Genomic DNA, 20,638 nt, shown 5'->3' on the forward strand with positions numbered 1-20,638 from the left:
ATGACTCTTTATTAGCTAGATACATTAGCTATACCTGCCTTTCTACATTTATTTTCATTTTTCACATTTCTGCATTTAAATGAAATGACCCCTTGCCATGCTTAATTTGTTCACAAAACTTTTAAGTAGTTATCTTGTTATTTCAAGTTAAAAATGTCATTATGTCATTATTTCGATTTTATGTCTTTTTATTTGAATATTTTATATTGTTATTAATAAAATAATACCTTATTAATAACAAGATAATAACAGGGAAAAGTACATAATATCTTGACAAAATAATAAATCAAAATAAAAACATATATAAGACAAAATAACAAGATAATAACAGGGAAAAAAAACATAACATCTTGACAAAATAATAAGTCAAAATAAAGAGATATCTTTTTTTCAATATCTTGAAATTTCCTATCTTGAAATAGCCACATAATTAGTCAAAATAATGAGATAATAACTCAGAATTTGGTCTTATTATTTCAATAAATCAGCAGGTGACGATTCCAGTGATGAGCAACATGTGAAATGAGATTTTCTCCTGTTTGAGGCAAATTAGTTATGATGCAGTAAAGCCACAAATCCAAATAATTACTTTACATTTTACATTTACGGCATTTGGCAGACGCCTTTATCCAGAGCCACTTACATTTATCTCGTTTTATACAACTGAGCGGTTAAGGGTTAAGGTTCTTGCTGGTGTTTGGCCAGGCAGCAGTGTTTCTTTTTTTTTGTGGAGTTTATTACAGCATTAAGTAGCTCAGTGCCCATAAGGAATAAAGGAGGCTACTTGTTCATAAAGAACAAAAACCTTAAGTGATGTCAGCACCTTGTCACTTGCTAGTCTGAATGCCCGCTTAGTCACTGCTCAGCCGATATAGAGATAGACATGAGCACTGATAGCCATGGTTGTTGTTTTTGGTGTGATGAGTCCCACACTGGTTGGGGTCTCTAAAAATGACATATGGCTGGAAATATTGTTTCACGCCATAATTTCCCAAGCCCATGTTGACTCACATTAATTTAGTGCTCATATCGAATCCTGGCAAAACACATAATGTTTTTTCTATGACTTTCTATTTTCACACTCTGATGAGATTTTTGCAGTAGGAAAAACTTTTTTTTCTACCCAAGCATGAATCATACTGTGAAAGTTTTCTTTCAGTTTTGCTGAAGCACTAAACTTGTCGTCAGCTCTGCAATTGTGGGTTATGTTTAAGAACCCATCACAGACCATAATGAGTGCAGAGGCCACAGGGACACACAGCAGCACAGGCTCGTACTCTCAGGTCAGTTTAATGCTCAGCGGGTCAGTGTTAGGTCGCGGTAGCGTTAATGGATCTGATTCTCAGGACAGCTGTTCCCTTCTGACTCTGCACTCTTTACAGTAAACACATTTGTTCAGGGTTGATTCCGGACTGAATTTTTCCCTGCGGCTGCACTGACTGTACGTCTGGGTCTTCTGTGAATTCATCCCTGTTAACTGGTTTTCCAAAAGCAGACTTTCAGGCTAAATTGGTCTCTCAATGCTGAGTTTCTGTTTGAAAGACCATCTGGGACTCTGATGAGTGTTTATAAAATAGGCCTTGCATGGGAATAGATCAGATGAGACTAAGTAGATCTGATCTGAACTCAGGTTGAACTCACTTTCTTATGGGAGTAGATTATACAAACAAAATACTATCTAATATCTTATATAATATTTGGCTTTATACCACTGTACTGTTGAATTCTAGTTTTGATTGCCAGTAATTTGGCTGCAAGGCAAACCACAGGGTTATATGAATGTGCTTGTTTTAATAAACTATTGTGGACACCTGACCATCACACACATATGTGGTTCTTCCTCAAACTGTTGCCACAAAGTTGGACGCACACAATTGTATAGGATGTCTTTGTATGCTGCAGCGTTACAGTTTCCCTTCACTGGAACTAAGAGACTGGACCAGGGACATGACAGTGTTGGTGCGCAAGAACTTGAGTGTCCTGCACAAAGCCCTGACCTCAACCCCACTGAATACCGCTGACTGCACCCCAGGCCTCCTCGCCCAACATCGTGCCTGACCTCACTAATGCTCTTGTAGGTGAATGGACAAACCCCCACAGCCACGCTCCAAAATCCCAAAGCCTTCCCAAAAGAGTAGAGATTATTATAACAGCAAAGAGGGACTAAATCTGGAATGGGATATTCAACAAGCACATATGGGTGTGATGGTCAGGTGTCCACAAACTTTTGGCCGTATAGTGTATGGTATTGTTTCTATATTTTGGGGCGGGGCAAATCATCAAAGTCAAAACACAAGCAGGCAACACTGAATGAGGATAATCCGTATTCTAGGTCTAAACACAGGCATGAGTCAGAAAACCAGAAATAATTGGAAAACAAAACAAAAAAAAAAATGGCAAACTAATAAACTAATAAATGGCAAACACAGAACAGGTGAACACCATCAAGGAAGAAGCCAATCACATGGCAGGGGTGGAGACAGGACCAAAACCAAAACAACAGTACATGGCAAAGCAAAAGAGCATGGAGAACCAGCACTACAGTAGGAGCTTATCCAGGCACTTTAAGGCAGATGCGTAAACAGATTTTTAACACGTGTGTGATTGTTGATATGGTGAAGTTTTCAGTGAGGAGACATTTATTTACATATAATTGCAGTGTAATTTTGCATAGATACGTTTGTGAGAAATTGGACATATTTTTGCTTAAAATATGCCTCACATTACTTACAGCTCACAAATGCAACTTATAAGGTATTATACTGAAGTCTATAATCTACACTCTGAAATAAAAAAATATATCAATTTTGTAAAAAAAAATTGCTTAAAAAAACTGTCAGGTGTGTCTAAAAAGAAGCATAATGCACTGTGCAAACTGGGGCTGAATTTCTTTGGCATTGGCGATATAAGTAAGAAATATATGACAGAGCATGTCATGAAAATAATCCTTGATGGGGATGTGGGATGCGACCTGACAGGAAGTTCAGGGCCACTACCACTTGCTCTATCTTCTTATAACAACATGTCCCACAGTGTTTTATTTCTCTTACGATTGCAATTTTTTATTTATAATTTAGTAAAGGATCATACATTGTGCTTTTTAACCATTTATAGTTACATTTAATGTTGTGCAGCATGTCATGTTACATAGAAGCACAAAGTCCTCTGTCCGAAGACACTGCAGACTCTTTCCATACATGTTAATAATAAAATTAAACATATCCTTACAGAAATCTTCCCCATGTCAATGATCATACATCATATATATATATATATATATATATATATATATATATATATATATATATATATATATATATATATAAAATGTATGATCATTGACATGGGGAAGATTATATATATATATAGATAGATAGATAGATAGATAGATAGATATAGGTATAGGTATAGATATAGATATATACAGTCAGGTCTGGAAGTATTTGGACAATGACAGAATTTTTGTGATTTTACCTTTATACACCACCACAATGGATTTGAAAGAAAATAATCAAGATGTGATCAAAGTGTAGACTTTCAGCTTTATTTTAAGAGATTCCACAAAAATATGGCATTTAATTTAGGAATTACAGCCATTTTCAACAAAGTACCTCCATTTTCAGGGGCTCAAAGGTATTTGGACAAATGACTGGCAAGAAGTTAAACAAAGAAAATATAGAATATTATAGAATAATACTTCCAGACCTGACTGTATATATGTATATATATATATATATATATATATGCAGTCAGGTGTGGAAGTATTTGGACAATGATGGAGTTTTTGTGATTTGCCTTTATACACCACCACAATGGATTTGAAATATTAAAAGAAATGCATTTTGTTAACAATATATAACCGCATATAAACTGCTTATTATGCGTATTCATAGAAAATGTGCAAATTATATTTGCTCTTTTTACTGTGTACACTGGCAAAAAGTCCTTCCTGGACAGAGAATTAATAAAGTGCTAATCTTTATATCCATTAAAGGTAGATTTAGTGGCTCTGGTGGTCATCATACGAACTTCTCTTTGATATTGCTGGTCCGTAACACTCTTGGCCGTCTGCCTCCCAGCGAAGGAGACCTGATGTGCTGCCAGATCGCCCTGTTGCTTTCATATTGTTAGAGAAAGAGAAAGAAGTAGATAGGAAACTAGAGCGATGGGGCTCAAGGCAAATGGGGAAAACGGTTGTTGGGGGAGGGGAGGAAGAGTAGAGCAAGAGTGTAGCGTGATGAAAAGAAGGAAAAGCGTGAGCTTATTCTTTAGCATCAGCTGTGTGTGGGTGTCCGTGACTAAGTACAGCTGGCTCTGACTCCACACACACACACACACACACACACACACAAACAGCACAGCCAGCTAATTAAGGCCTGTTCATTTTGAGACATGTACAGATAAGAAGCAATTAAACCACAGACAGTCTTAAAGTGGAAAAGAAAGCGTCTTTGGAAAAACACATTAGGCTACGTCAGTGTAATGATGTTAGCATGTGTGGTTTGTATCCTTGGGTGTATCATTGCTAATAATCCCAACGCTTCAGTGGATGATTTGCTCTTGTCGGTGATAATTGATGGAAGTCATTAGATTCTGCTTATAGGAAAACTTATAGGAAATAACTGTAAGCATTAATGTTAACAGCTATGTTTTCTTGCGCTACAGCACACTGCTCCCAGTGGAGTGTGTAGCTTAGCACTCTATTAGCACATTAATACGTGCCAGTGCAAGTTCCTAGAAACATACAAGATATTAAATAGGGAAATCCGCATTCTCAAACCTTGATAGGTGAGTTTGCAGGAAGCAAAACTGAAGCCGCATTCTTGCGTCCATTGCGAAATTTCTTTTCCCCACCAAGCAGATTTTATTTACATTTGGTCCAACTTCTGTTCAAATCCCAAATGAGACTTGGCAAACATTGTTTGAACATCTGTTTAAAATTTAACAAGATCATTGTCAAATGCAGACATTTGCATAATGTTCCTTCATTATGACAAGTAACCAAAATGCTCAAATGTTATACTGGATGTTAAGTTTTTAGCAGGAAAAAAATCAGTTGAAAAGTTTGCATCTCCCTTTCTGAATATACTGTCAGTAATCTATATAAATAATTTATATGCCTTCAGTGGTTGGTTTTTTTTTTTTATTCTGTCAGCCTCACATAACCCATTTCCCACACAATCTTCTTTAAATGTCTGTTATAAGTCTGCCAGATGTCTTAGATGGCCTTCTTCAAGTCAGATCTGGAGACTTAGTAGTGTCACGGAAAACTATTTTAGTTTTTGTTTTTGTTTTTTTGTCTTGCTGCACCCACATTTCAGTTTTGCCGCCTCAGAGTTGTGTTATTTGTAGATAAATTGTAAAATACAGGTACATTTTTATTCGTTCATTCAACTTCAGAATCCGTTTTATCCTGATCAAGGTTGATGAATCCAGAGCTTATTCTAAGAACACTAGGTGTGAGGCGGGAATCCATACACCCTGAGTGGGATGCCAGTCCTTCACAGGGCACACACACATTAACACACTCATTCACACCAAGAAGTAATTTAGAATCATCAATCCACCTACCAGCATGTTTTTTTTTTTTTATTGTAAAACATATGGGATGGAAAAAATTGCCCTCAACTGTACGTGAAGCCTGATTTTTAGCGCCATATCACAAGATAAAACTAGCGTATATGTCTTGCAGAGTGTATAACATATGCAGAACCCCAGTCACAAATGATTGACATAAACAATGGGCCATGTTCAGAGTTGAGTAACATGCATGTAATGAGGAATACACAGTGGGGTGTCTGTATTGGGCATCGTAAATACACTCTAAAAACTATGGAATGTCATTTGAATACATAAAAACATAAATATGGCAATAATAAGTAGTTAATAGTATGGTAGTATTGTCCCATTAAAGTTCATGAAAAGTATTTTTCTCAAAAGAGACAGCATCTTAATTGGAGACATTGCTTATTTCACAAAGCAAGCGGTATGAAGACTACTTGGTCAGCTTCTCCTTTACATCATGGGCACATTGAATTAACAAAAACCTTGGCATTATATTATTAATTCAACAAATCAAGATAGCGAACTACATCCCTCATGCACATTACGTTTTCATGATCTTGAAATAGTATCTCGTGGCTTCGTTAAGTTGAGCTCACAATTAACAAAATAAGTTAGCGCACAATAAAAAATAAAATGCACAATAATAGCAAGTGCTGGATCAAGTGCTATTTTATAAGCTGTTGAATAATGACGGTGGAAGCTATATTGTTAAACCAAATTTTCAGTAATTATTGTGATGATTATTATTAGGATTATTCATGCAGCAGTATACTAGACTCCTATTAGATGTTTATTTCATTGCATGATTATATCATCATATTAGTCTTTTTTATTTTTTTTTATATAATATTTAACAGCAAAAAAACATGACCTGTTTCTTCAGTCTGCATTTTCTATCCCCCAGATGTTTTCAGGAGCCTTTGTGTTTAAAGGCTGTTGAAAATCTCCGCCTCAGAAAACTTTGGCAGCCTTCGTGGTGTGAAGTACATGCGGGATATTGGCATAATCTGAATGAGCCACCTATAAATTCAACTTAAGTGCCCTGTCTCTGAATATGAGGTGCTTTCCTGGTATAAATATTGCTGTAACTTTTAAATTTAAGTCACCATCTCTGAACATGGCCGAATGCTGGTAATCGAACCTGGCCGAAGGAATCGAGGGAATATCTGGGATGAAATTCCTATTTGTTACGGAATGTGTATGAGAACCTTTATAGGAAGGACCATAAATCTATCCCACAGCCACGCTCGTTGTCTGGCTTGTGTAAAGCCAGTGTAGAAGGCAAAGGTTTTAACATCCAGCTGTTTATTTGGTGGATGGGCGTCAGATAATCTGTCAGATTTGGATCAGCAGTGCAGCTCAGAGATATGGTGTGTTTTTACAGCTGTAGTCATAGTGCGTTTTACAGCTGAGTCCTCTTAACTGTTGTGGTTCTCTGGGGTAGGGTTTCCACTGAAATTCCACAGAAGGCTTGTGCTTTACTGATTTTTCCCCGCTTGCCATTTTTAAAAATTGGAATAAATGATTTAATCGTCCAGAATCAATAGCCTAAAGAAGATAAGCATTTCCACCAATTCAGGTTTAAAGACAGTACGGGAGGGTGAAATAATATTTCAGTAGTCGGGAACTGCTTGCCGGCAGTGGCAGTGGCGAAAACTCGGCTGGATGGTGGATTTTTAGATGATTTGACACTAATGCGCAAAAAAACAAACAAAAAACATTTACGATATAATCATTTTACAAATCAGTTGTGTTTGAATGGCAGGGCAAAAAAATATTTCAAAATCCGTTTAATTATCATCATTATTAACATTAATCGTAAAGTGTTCAACTTGACACTGTGTTGTAGGCCTGTTTAATCCCTTTTAGGTCAAAATCATCATCCTGTTTTCTCTTTCGACCAAAAACCGAAAGAGTCGTTATTGCCTTTTTTGGCCAAAATATTTATCCCTAATAAATATAGTTCACTGATATTAAATATATTCTTGTCTTAGATAAGTCGAACATGCATTGAGAGATTTTATTTCATATTAATGAACTCAAATAATCTCTTTTTACCTCGACAGAATGCCAGAGCGTTCCCGCCAACATGTGAGATAGGTAGAAGGGGCGTGGCTTCACGGCGGTGTCAGTTTAAAACACCAATGCAAATCATTCCAGATTTATATCTCTGTTGTCTCATCTCCTGTTTTTTTCAGAAGAAAAAGACTGCTCTTTGGCATATTTTTGAGCAATAACTTGTACTAACATACTCCAGTGTCAAACTGCGGAGTTCCTACGCAAAATGGAGACATCAGAGCTCTAAGAGTTATATTAAACAATGTGTTGAATGTGGACTCACCTATAGGGAATGTTCTAGATGGACAACCATTATGGTAGGGTCTGGAAGCCATAGTCGTACCCTGATATGTAATTTGTAAAATTTTCACGATTCCTAGCTCATACAGGCTGTAATTAGTCACACTTCACTTCCTCATATCATAGCTTTGCACCACCTCATCTGTACTTATCTAATATTATCTAATATTTATACATTATATCTCTTTAATGCTCCATTTATTTCAGAACACAATATCAGAATGAAAGCTGGTGCTCTCTTTTTTTTTTTCTTTCTGACACTCACAGCTTGCATTAGTCTGAAAGATTTTTATTTGTCATCTGTGGCTTCCTGTGCTAAAAGCTTCTGAAGCACTTGGCGTCAGTGTAATGGCGTGTGTATCCTCTTGCCCTGCACTGGAAAACAGCTCCTCGCTTTCCAGTTTCCCACACCGTATGTGCTTGTGTGTGTGTGTGTGTGTGTGTGTATGTGTGGTGCTATGTAAATATGAGGTTCTGTCAGCTACGTGGCCAAACAAAATGAAACTTTAGCCTCTTGGCCACACCACAGGCCAGGTTTACATTGCAAACTAGCCATGGTCACATGACTTTATTCACAGTAGAGAGAACAATGGAACAAGGCTTCCTGTACTGCTGTATTTTCTCAGATGTGGGTGCATGGAAAACATTCGGGCCAAAATGGATTTCCAGTGGAGAGCTTCAAGTGTCAGTGTTATAAGATAGGGACATTTTATTATGGTACATACAGTATAATTCTTATCTATCCTACAGTGGTGAAATGACCTTGTGTAATTATAATTCATCTTAAATGAGAGGCTCACAAATGTATTTATTTAGTTCTTTGTTTGGTTTCTTTAGTAGCAATTTTGGTTATTTGTTTGGTTTCTTTAGAAACAATTTTGTCCCACATTTCCTGCAGAAAAATCCGTCTATACTGTATACAGAATATTCTCGTTCTCCCATGTGCTCACTGGCTGCTGAAAAGTTCATTAACAGATTAAAACTAGGGGTCGTGACCCCACTTCATTTACAAATGGGGTTGCGAGAGAAGCTCACAAGCGCCTCTTTGGTTTTCTTCATTGTACAAATTAATTATGAAAACATATTTTTTATTTTTGAAAAGTAACTGGGAGTCGCATTCAATCAGCCACATTTATAGTCAGAGTGTACGTGCATTTTGGTCTTTTCACTATCTTCATACTAGCAATTCAACAATCGGAACAGACAAATTTTCTACCTCTGGTAAACAATCTATGCCCCAGAGGTACATAAGATACGCAGGCGAGTGTGTGAGCAATGCCACTGATGCAGCCGCTTCTTCCAAACACATACACAAAATCATGCAGTTTTTAAAAAAACGCAGAGATGGTCAAGGCTTCGGGTCACAGAAAATTCATAATGTCCATTTGGGGTCTTTTGCCCCAAAAACCCCTGGATTAAAATAAAATGATTCGAGTCAATAGATTGCCAAGCTAAAAGCAAGCTGAAGTTGTGTGGAATGTGCAGCGACCTAGGTCTCAACTAATTCTGTTAATTAATAAAAAGGAAACGTAGCAGAGACGTGTCTGGTGTGGACTGACTGATGTTTCTATTGTGTTGAAAATCAATGCTTCCTTAAAGGTGCAATAGTCGATTTTTTATTCCTTACTTGCACAAATAACCTGAAAGATATGTAGAAAATGATTAAAAAACCAAACAAATGATGTATTAAGCCATGGCTTTAGCAAAGGTTTACAAAGTCGCTGAGAAAACCCCTTTGGAAAATTGACTTCCGGTCCGGAATACTTATTTTGTTTGTGTCAGTTATGCTCCTGTCAGTCATTTTATAGACTCTCTACAGACCACCTAAGATACTGGGGGCGGAGCTTTGTGCACGTGGGTGGGAATGGGGGAGTGAGCTCAAGGAATTAAAAAAAATCATTCAAATGTCAAACCCACTTAACCGTTAAAGATCTAATCTTGAAAAAAGACTAATCCTTCCTAATGCGCCTTTAAAGAAGAGAAAGAAAAGCAGCACTTTAGATCAGTGCTCCTGCATTGCGACTGTTTGTCCACCGCTAAGACTCTCTGCTTTCAATTCTTCAACCCCACACACACACACACACACAAACAAAAATGAGACTTTATGCCACTTTGTGTGAGTCCCAGCCCTGCCTCCTGACTCTGTGTGTGTGTGTGTGTGTGTGTGTGAAAGCAGAAGCTGTCTCTGTGTCTCTGTGTCTTGAAGGCAGTAAAAATGGCAAAGTGCTAATTAGGGCCTGTCTTCCTTACGAAAGTGATGACTCACTGTCTCGCAAAGGAGCAGCCTTTTTCCCCCTCAGTGTTGTGTTTTCCTTGTGGACTGATATCGCGGTGTGTGTGTGTCACTGAAAAAGCTACCACACACACACGCAGCTAAAAATGTGTCATGATAAACATGGGTAGAAAATCTGGTCGCTTTTACCTGTGTGGTGTAGCAGTCACTGGCAGCCCCATCAGAAGAGCCCATAAAATATAAATGACTTTTGTACATAATTGATGTTCTTATTAGGGAAGGAAGCCCGAGGGAGGGCTGGAGCGCTTGGGCGAGGTGCTGTGTCTGGCACAGGCGGTGAATTTCTACCCTAATATGACACGATTTAGAAAAATGATGTTGTCGAACATGGTGTAGAACAATCTGTTATTGGACGGCGATTTCACCGTGAGGTGAAGCAACAAGTTAAGCAACATGAGTGCAGGATTCTCTCTGATTAAAACCCCTGCAGCTTTTTTTCCCTCTTTTTTTAAATTTCTGATTTACTGAGTGATAGCAGCCTTTCACTGTAGGTCGTTTTGCAGGTGGTTTATTTGCACAGTGTTTCAACTTTATAGTGGTTACATTTTAAAAATTATATAAACAAGCCGTTGTTAATGTTCTGGTTTATATTTCTTCAAGCAGCCTGGATGTGTGTTCTGACCGCTTTGGTATTAAATAGCTATTAAATTCAGTGCTATGGTATGCAATAGAGCACAGTAATACAGTACACACTTTCTGATAACAGATTTGTGTACCAACATCTGGGAGATACAAAATAAAATAAAAGTAAGTTAAAAGTAAAAGTGACTAGAACCACTAAAACTAGTGTAATAGTACATGAGTGTCTGTCTAGATGGACTCTTAAAAGCCCTGGCTTCTAGAAAACTTAATTTATAACTCAGAAAACCACCATTTTGGACAAAATCTGGTCTCAGAAAGCTAAACTGGACAGAGAGGTTTAACACAAATCCGATTGGTCCGACAGCATTGATTAATGTTCTATAACAGCAACTGTAATAGTGGTTCCAGCTATAATGCAAATTTACTATATATTAATGCACTTGTTCTAATATGTTATAGTTTTTATGGGAAGAGCTTATTCATGGGGACTCATTTGGGGGACGCTGCATAATCTAGTGCTAATAAAGAAATACATATAATGGTGATGGTCTTCTTCGAGAAGGCATTTATTTGCTACTTGTGGAAGGAGTCTCCAGTGTCAGTGTGTGTCAGTAAGAGAGTCAAATGAATCAGTGAGTTTCCCACAAGCTGCACTTTTTGTCTTAATAACTTCACAAGAGAGGACATAAGAGAAGCTGGTGAGTGAAAGTCTATTTATAGCTGCCATAACATAAGTGATAACAGGAAAATAAATGTAACTGTATATTACTGAATTAAAATAGTAACCATTGGCAAATTGCTGTGCTATAAGAGAAATTATACATATTGTGACATACTGTTGGAAAATAATCAACTTCAGGGTGGTAAAAGTAACTCACCACATCACACTAATTCATCATTGATTATTTTCCTATAACTGCACACTCTGCTGTGTTTTATTTAGCATTAAAAAAGAGGTTTTTTTAATAGTCAACAGACTGTTCAATGGAAAAAACTTCTCAAAAAACTTGTGCACAGCCTTTCAGAAAGACATCATGCTCAAATGTTATTTAGCATTTGAAAAAGAATCATCTAAAGGAAAAACCCATCCAGTCATCTGTTTATCGCGTTTATTTAGTGTACGTACTGTATATCGCCTTGTCTCTGTGTTTCAGTCTTTCATACTATGGAAATAAGCGCCTTAATATCTGCACTGTATTTTCATCATCACAGAAATTCACTTCATCACATATAAAAGACCTGAAGAAGTTTTTTTATGGACGTAATTGTGGTCAGGTTTTTTTGTACAGTGTCTTCGATTTATGACTGTAATCCTGCAAGCATAGCAATTAACCTTTAACTTTTTATATAGTCCATAATTAATGTTACTGTATGAGTAGGAGTACGAGTGTGTGTGTGTGTGTGTGCGTTCTCGCCTATTGTGAATTAAACGTATCTGTTATGATCTATTATTGGTTAGTTAAAAATTCTGTGTTTAAAAAAGTGATTGAAAAGTAAAATAGTTCATTGGTATTTAGATCAGTTTTGTTATTTAGTTTAGAACTATATCAACTATATCAACAGCAATAACATCAATAATAATAATAATAATAATAATAATAATAATAATAATAATAAAAATCCTGTCATTGATTATTTTCCCACAACACCACTCCCCGTTGTGTTTTATTCCTTGTTTATGGCAGTGCCGAATCACTAAATGGACTTTTATTCCAGATGTTTATACTTTATACCAAATTGTGGTGTATTACTTCGTTGTTGTTGGGCTGCAATTCTGCAAATGCCTGCTTTTCATTTAGACACTTTGATTAGAGAAAAACCCTTCTGCCATTTTCTCGTGATTGTGTCAGGATGAAGCTATTGTACTTTGCACACTGTTAAGGACTGAAGGAAGTGAATAGGGTTAAATTACACCACTTTAGACTTCAGGCTGGATTAGGTAGTAGAGCTGATGAACTGATGAACTACTCTCCTTCCTTGTCAAATGTTTCCCTATATACAAGACTATTAAAATGCATACATTAATAAACTCTATACTAGTGGACTAGATTCAGTAAGGTTGTGTGTGTTTTTTGTTTTGGCACCCACCCTGTCAAAGGCGACCTTTGATCCAGTCTGAACGAGTGATTGGAGGAGCTCAGGACTGCAAAATTGATTAGGTCTAAATGGCTTTGGATTGCAATCATCCCACAATCAACAAAATTGTGCATTTTTTTTCAGTACCATTTTCCAAAAACATACCGTACATGTCTTTCATTTTCAAAAATGGAAAATTTCAAATCCAAAAATTCATTTTTGTTCTGTTGTTTCTTTTCTCTTATGCCATCAAGACAACAGCATAATTATTTAAAAGACAAAACAGTAATTTATTAATATATTATTATTCCACCCAACCCCCCCCCCCCCCCCCCACCCCCCCCCCCATTTTCATTCCCATCCACTAGCTAACTCTCCCGAGTGTGAAGGCTAACGTGCGCTTCTTCTGGAATACGTGAAGCCAGCACAACTGCATCTTTCTGAGCTGCTGCTTCAGAGGACAGCATAACACACTTGGAGGAAAATGCTGTCTGCCCTCTTCCACATACATGAGTTCACCGATGCCTGTCATTGGCTAGTGGCCCTCTGATTGCCAGGAGAGAGACAGTAATTGCAGTCTCTCTCACCCACAGATATTGATTTAATTCCTATAACGGCACCACAAGATACATGATTGTGTAATTGTCGAATGTCGATATGGTGAAATTTTCTGTAAGGTACCATTTCTTTGTTATTTTTGGAAGGAGTCTCTCTGGTGTCAGTGCTTTGTAACACTCTGTATGTTTTCCGACATGGGAAAGCCTTCAGGACAGAAGACTTTCCAGTTTCTCAGCAACATTTTATTTTATTAACAGAAGAGATAGAAACGAGTGGTAACAGGAACTAACTTGTTTTGTGGATGTTTCGCAACATTAAATGCAACTATAAATGGATAACAAAGTATGATATGTTTTTCTGTAATAAATTGTAAATTGTTAGCGTTTTCTGTGGTGTAAGAGCAATAAAACACTCCAGGATGTACTGTTATTGGAAAATAAGCAAGTACATAAATGACATCTCTGTCTCTACAGGATCCAAGAAGCAAGCACAAATTTAAGATCCACACGTATGGCAGCCCGACATTTTGTGATCACTGTGGCTCGCTGCTGTACGGCCTCATCCACCAGGGCATGAAATGTGATAGTGAGTGCAGTTATGACTATATACATCTGCTCTGATTTCAGATCCGTTAATTCCCTCTTAAAAATGAACTCTTAAGGCAATCCAAACTGTTCATACCACACTGATGTATTCGTGTGTCTGTGTGTCTGTGTGTGTGTGTGTGTGTGTGTGTCCGCAGCATGCGACATGAACGTCCATAAGCAGTGTGTGCTCAATGTGCCAAGCCTGTGTGGGACGGACCACACGGAGCGGCGGGGGCGAATCTATTTGAAGATCGATGTGAAAGGAGACGAGCTGCACGTTACAGGTGACTTTTTACGACGGCATTTTAGGGCCGGCATTTTAAACAATAAAAATAGAAGATTTTGAAAATAATGGTGTAAATTTTTTTTGTAGAATAAAGTCCTAGTATTTTGAGAATAATATCATAATATTTCGAGGAAAAAAAGTCATAATATATGATATTATGAGAAAATTTGCAATTAGTTTGAGAGTTTAGTTGTAATATTACAGGGAAAAAGTTGCAGTATTTCAAGAATAAAGTCACAATAATGAAATAAAAATAAATCTTCCAGAAAAAAAGTCATAATATATGAGGTTATGAGAATAAATATATTCTGCAATATTTTGGGAATAAAGTCGTAATATTTCTAGAGAAAAGTCATAATATTACAAGGAAAAAGTCAAAGTATTTACTGCGACTTTTTTCCTCAAAATGTTACAGCTTTTTTTTCCTCAAAATATCATATGACTTTTTTTCTTGAAATATTGCAATATAATTTTTGAAATATGACTTTATTCTCGAAATCTTGTATTTTTATTTGTTTAACAGTGGCTCTGAAATGCTGTCGTTCTTCATGGCTATGTTGTGTAAAAAACTACAAGACTCTAATAAGGAAGCCTTTCCTTGTAAAATGGTTGTGTTTCCCCAGACGCACACGAACACAACAAACTGCTGAAGCAAAAAAAAAAAAAAAGCAAACAGAGGCAAATGAGGTTAAACACAAATGAGATCCACCGATTCTATTAGCTTAAAGCCTTCAGGAGAGTCGGGGGATAAAAATCCCCCAGAGTGCAGAGTGTGTATTTAATCCGGAGAGGGATTCTCTTGTCCCTCTGATTAAAGGTGAATTGATCTGTTTGGCGTCGATGCACAGCACCTACTCTCTGACCTGTAGAGACTCCTCATTAGACACATGAGGAGAGCCAATCACATTGCACATAAATTTAAGCTTGGTCAGAAATTTATTGAATATGGAATACACTGTTGAAAAAGTTTTCACTAACATAATCTGTCACAACATACCCCAAATAGCTAAGTATTAACTTTACTATCCATGGAATAGATGTTTTTTTTCACGTATCGATAATCAGCGAATTTTCCTGATTATTATCAGTTTTTATCGTTAAATTGAATATAAATAGCTGCTGCATTGTATCCTTAAATATAGAGAGTAGGATTACAAAGTCTCAAAAACGTATAATAATCCATCACGTATCAATGTATCAATGTTTTATGACATCCCTAAAAAATTTACAAAGTAGTCAGTGCTTTGGTCATTTTTTCAGAGACCGCATTCTCGAATCTGATTGGTCAGAAGGTGTGGGTTAATTTTATAAACCCACACAGCTCAGACTGTAGTTCCGGCTGTAACATGAGATTTATATTAACGCGCATGTTTTAATCCGTTATTGTTTCTATAGTATGCGATGTTTTGTTGTTAAACAAAGAACAATGTATAATCATTGACGTGGTGAAGGGTTTTTTTTGTTACGAGACGTTTATGTAACTTTTCTGAAGGGCGTTTAAGGTGTCAGCGTGTTGTAACAATCACAGTGCTTTGGCAATTCTTCAAAAGTCTTCAGGACAGAGGAGTTTTCGCTTACAGGTTTTTCATTAAAATGACAAGTTGCGTTTTTTTGTCTCATTAACGTCAAGGAAAGGCTGGGGAGGAAGCAACTGTTTGTAATGTAAGTGATAACAGGAACTAACTTGTCACGCGAGCATTATAGGTAAATAGAAAGAGTTAAAAAGCGCAGGGTGTCATTCATGGATGAATAAAACCCTCCATCCTGAAGACGTGGGAGATTCCTTCCCAAAATGCTACAACATCTCACAGAAAATTGATCAACTATATCAATGATTACGTGGTTTTTTGTTTTTTTCATATACGTGTATATGGAGTCATATAAACATTCACATGCAACTTATCTGCAGCACATCGTGTACGTCGAAGATCAACGTTCTGACACAAGCATGCAGCAACGTATCAAACTTTCACTCTACACTGCAAAAAATGGCATCTGAGCAAGTGAAAATATCTTGAATATAGTCAAATTTATCTAGTATTTCGTTTAACTATTTAAAGCTTGAAATAGTCTTGTTCTATTGGTAGATAATGTTGCTCATTTGAAGCATTTATTTCTCGAAAGAAGCAAAATGATCTGCTAATAGAATAAGAAAATGAGTAAAAATGTCTCAGAATAGGTTTAATAATCTTATACTCGGTTTATTGTAATCTTATAGTAGGAAATACTAGATAAATTTGACTATATTGAAGATATTTTCATATGGTAAGATGCCAGTTTTTTCATTGCAATGCTTTGTGTGAGACAACGCATTTTAACCACGCCCACCTCTACCACTACGCTATTTGAATAAGATTAATATGTAATGAATTTTTTAAACCCCCCCCCCCCTTTTTTACTAATTTAATCTAGAAGTTCAGCAATCTGCTAACAGCAACTTCGTGTTATTATGTTTTGTCAAAGGAACAAACACAGCAGGCTGTACAGTGTTTCTTGTGAGATTAAACGCTCATGAGTCTGAGTGCTTGCACATCACTACATGACAGTTTATTACTGTATGCTTCGTTTTTACATTGCACCACATGACAAGCACAGTTTGAATATCTCTATACACACTGTATGTACACACACTGTACACACACACACACACACACACACACACATGTATCAGGAGTACCATAATCCGTTATTACTCATTTTCCTCAGTGCTGTCGTTCGCACTATGTGACGCTCTCTTTGTGGAGTGTTCTTAGAGCACACACACACAATCACACACACACACACACACCAGAGGGGAAATTATAAGGTCAGAGAAGTCACTGATGACCTTACACTGTTTACTCCTCGTGTGTCTATTTTGTGTGTGTGTGTGTGTGTGTGTGTGTGAGTGTGTGTGTGTGTGTGTTTGTGGAGTGCCCTAAGGAGGACAATTTCTTGGAAAAATTATTTCAATAAGCATCCGGCATTTGGGCTAAACAGCACTGTAGGCCTATCAGTGTACAGCTGACTATGCACACACACACACACACACACACACACACACAGAGTATACACTACATACAATGCACACACAGTGTAGCTTAACTCATTGTAATATTTAGAGCCAGAATTTGAGGAGAAAAATCCCACGAACACAAACACACACACACACACACACACACACACACACACACTACTGTGTGGTGTGATTTAGTGTGACTGACATTTGCAGACTGGGGGACAAAATGCCATTAGCAGCATGTCAAACTGATGGATGTAAGAATAGACCAGTCAAACTGTGGTGTGTGTGTGTGTGTGTGTGTGTGTGCGCGTGTGTAAACCGAGAGGGGAATTCTGCTGGGAGGTTGTGTGTAGCTGAAGTGGTAAAAAATGGGATGTTGTGTGTGTGTGTGTGTGTGTGTGTATACTGTAATCAGTATACTTGTTGACAAAGCATGGTGTCTACTATTGCCAGGAGTCTTTTGAGTCTTTTAACATATATCTTGGGTATATCAAGGTATGTAGCTTATACAGTATGTCTTTCACTAGCAGTTATACAGCAAATTGTCATACACTCACCGGCCACTTTAATAGGAACACCTGTTTACCTGCTCATTCATGCAGTTATCCAATCAGCCAATCATGTGGCAGCAGTGCAATGCATAAAATCATGCAGATACAGGTTTAAGAGCTTCAGTTAATGTTCAGTATGGGGAAATATGTGATCTCTACTTTGACCTAGCATGGTTTTTGTTGCAGGTTGTTGCATTTCAGAAACTGCTGATCTCCTGGGATTCTCACACACAGCAGTCTGTAGACTTTACACAGAATGGCGCAAAATTGCTATCTGTTTTGGTGAACCCGTGCCCACTGTAGCCCCAGATTCCTGTTCTTCATGATTATAACATCAATGTTTATACATTTTTTTCATACTGTTTATTAGCGTTAGGTTATGTGTCACATCCGCAATGCAAGTCCCTGTGTATGAGCTGTTACTATAGAAACAATAACGCATTAGAACTAGCATATTAATATAAACTTATCGTTCATGCTATAGCTGGAAATACAGTCTGAGCCGTGCTGTTATGGAAAACTAATGCACACTTTCTGACTCATTAGATTCAAAAATCCAAACAGCATAATAGCAGTGTGTTTAAGCCTGAGTTCTACTTCCTTTGTGGCCCAGGTCACTTCCAGTGTACGACAAACAAACGAGAACATTTGAGACTCAAAGTGAGCGGCGTGCACTTTAACTGTGCTCTTATCTGATTGAAACGTTTCCCGCAAGCTTTAGAGAGTAACAGCCCTGGAGTGTCTAAAGTGAAGCTTGCACCGCTGGCTGATGGTGCTTTCGGGAAACTCTTGCACTCTCTGTCTTTTGGCCACAGACCACACACACACACACACACACACACACACATAGGCTTTTCCATGGCTGGATTTTACGACAATTTCCTTTTCTTTGAAGAACATGGCTCTCGACATTCCTCCACGGGATCAAGTGAGGTCGGAACATCTCGCGATGATTTGACCAACTCGCTCCTCTCGAAGGTTCTTAAGGCTTTGAAATGTTGCTATCAGTACGAGAGCTTCTCTGTGCACCATGTACATTCATCCGCTATCACAGTAACACACATATACATCATTTTCACACCAATCCCTCATCACAAGCTGCTGTACTATGGAAACTACGACTGAGGGTCCATAGCTATCAAAGACAACCTAAGCTTGTTTTATGTATTTGCTATTTCCATGCCATTGTTAACAATGTCTTGTTAGCTAGTTAGCATGACTTACTTTTCAGACTGATTTTTGCTTCAACTCTACATGCCAGTACTAAACTCAGAAGCTAGTGACATGCCATACAGTAGAAACAGCTAGATAATAGCAATGTAAAGTAGCTTGCCAGAAAATTATATAGAGCTTAAAAGATGCTACACAAAAGCAGCCCAGATGAACGCACTACAGAGCGCAAACACACATGACAGGAAAAAAGAAACTAAACAGGGTCAGTCCATACTAGTGAGGATTTTATAGAGAGGAGTGAAAGTGCGGCACCAGGTCACGTTCTGCCACACACATACACACACACCATCAAACAGTCAACAAGTGAGCCTTGTTTTGCGGTAAACATTAGAATAAAGGCTTATTCAGAGGCTCTAGGTTCCGCTGATTCTCCTCCAGTGTCTCTGTTTCCTGTTGAATGCTCCAGTTGTTCGCGCTTGTGCACTACGTTGGCAACAGCTTTCACGCTACATGACTTGGCACCATTTTGCACCTTGTAGCACTTTCAAGCAATTTAGCTCATTCTGTCTTGCTGATATAGTAAAGCTGCCTCTAAATATAAGACTTCACTGGTTCACATTTCTCTTCACCTTCAGATCTCGACTCGTGCTATAAGAGACTTAACAGGTTTCCATACTTGCCATATGTTGGAGATGAAACCAGTGAGTTACACTACCAACTAGTGGATCTGCCAAGTCTCTAAATATAGATGTCTGTGTGTGCATACAGTGCATGCTTGGACAGATACTGTATGGTATAAGTGTTAAGTTGCATAAGTGTTTGAGTGAACACAAACCCTCTTTCCTGTACACAGTTACACCCACATGTAGTGCCACAATTTAGGCCTATTCAAGAGTGCCTGCACTTCCTGGGACAATGTCAGTTGGCCATTTTCAACAAAATCATAACAGACTTTTTTTACTCACCTACTGTGAGGAAAAAGTGAAAGGCCCTACATCTATCACTTTTATCGTTTCCAATGCCTTCCCTCACGATGATGATAATCAGAAGTTAGTCCCCTAACATCTGGAACTGACCAAGGGTTGGAGCCCTAACTCCTGGTACAAACCAAGAGTTACCGCCCTGAAGACTTGGTCTAAGAGTTATAGCTTTAAAGACTGGGACTGATGAAGAGGTACAATCTTAAAGATTGGGCATAAGGAGAAGTAATAGCCCTAACAATTGGGTCTGACCAAGAGGACAAGCTTTCAATCCTGGGTCTAACCAATTGTTAAAGCCTTAAACATCGGGACCTACTGAGTGGTAGAACTTTAAAGACTGGGAATAATTAAAAGCTGAGAAGTCTTTATGAGTTAGACTGAGACTAACCAAGATTTGGAACCTTAACGTCTACAACTAACCGAGACTATAGCTCTGAGTCTTAACAGTTACAGGCTGAGGCTAGCAAAAAGTTAAAGTCTTTAAGACTTTTGCTTAGACCCAGTCTTTAGATCTCAATTTCATAACTAGTCCCAGTCTTTAAGACGACCAACCACCTGATAAGCAGAGCCTCAAACACTGGGGCTAACCAAGAATCTACAGTCTCTATCACACCTATTAGTCCATTTG

General features: G+C 37.8%; 1 protein-coding gene across 3 annotated transcripts in view; it reads left to right on the forward strand.

The window, feature by feature from the left end:
• prkcaa (protein kinase C, alpha, a) overlaps window positions 1-20,638 on the forward strand; it is a 172,453-nt gene that overhangs the window by 87,214 nt on the left and 64,601 nt on the right. For all 3 annotated transcript variants that reach the window (XM_053230347.1, XM_026933527.3, XM_053230358.1), the window contains exons 4-5: window positions 13,906-14,017; window positions 14,175-14,303. In XM_053230347.1, coding sequence (XP_053086322.1) covers window positions 13,906-14,017; window positions 14,175-14,303 — 241 coding nt within the window. The remainder of the gene's footprint in view (window positions 1-13,905; window positions 14,018-14,174; window positions 14,304-20,638) is intronic.

The sequence above is a fragment of the Pangasianodon hypophthalmus genome, chromosome 2 (genome assembly GCF_027358585.1).
Source record: "Pangasianodon hypophthalmus isolate fPanHyp1 chromosome 2, fPanHyp1.pri, whole genome shotgun sequence".
In the NCBI taxonomy this organism is placed as follows: Eukaryota; Metazoa; Chordata; class Actinopteri; order Siluriformes; family Pangasiidae; genus Pangasianodon; species Pangasianodon hypophthalmus.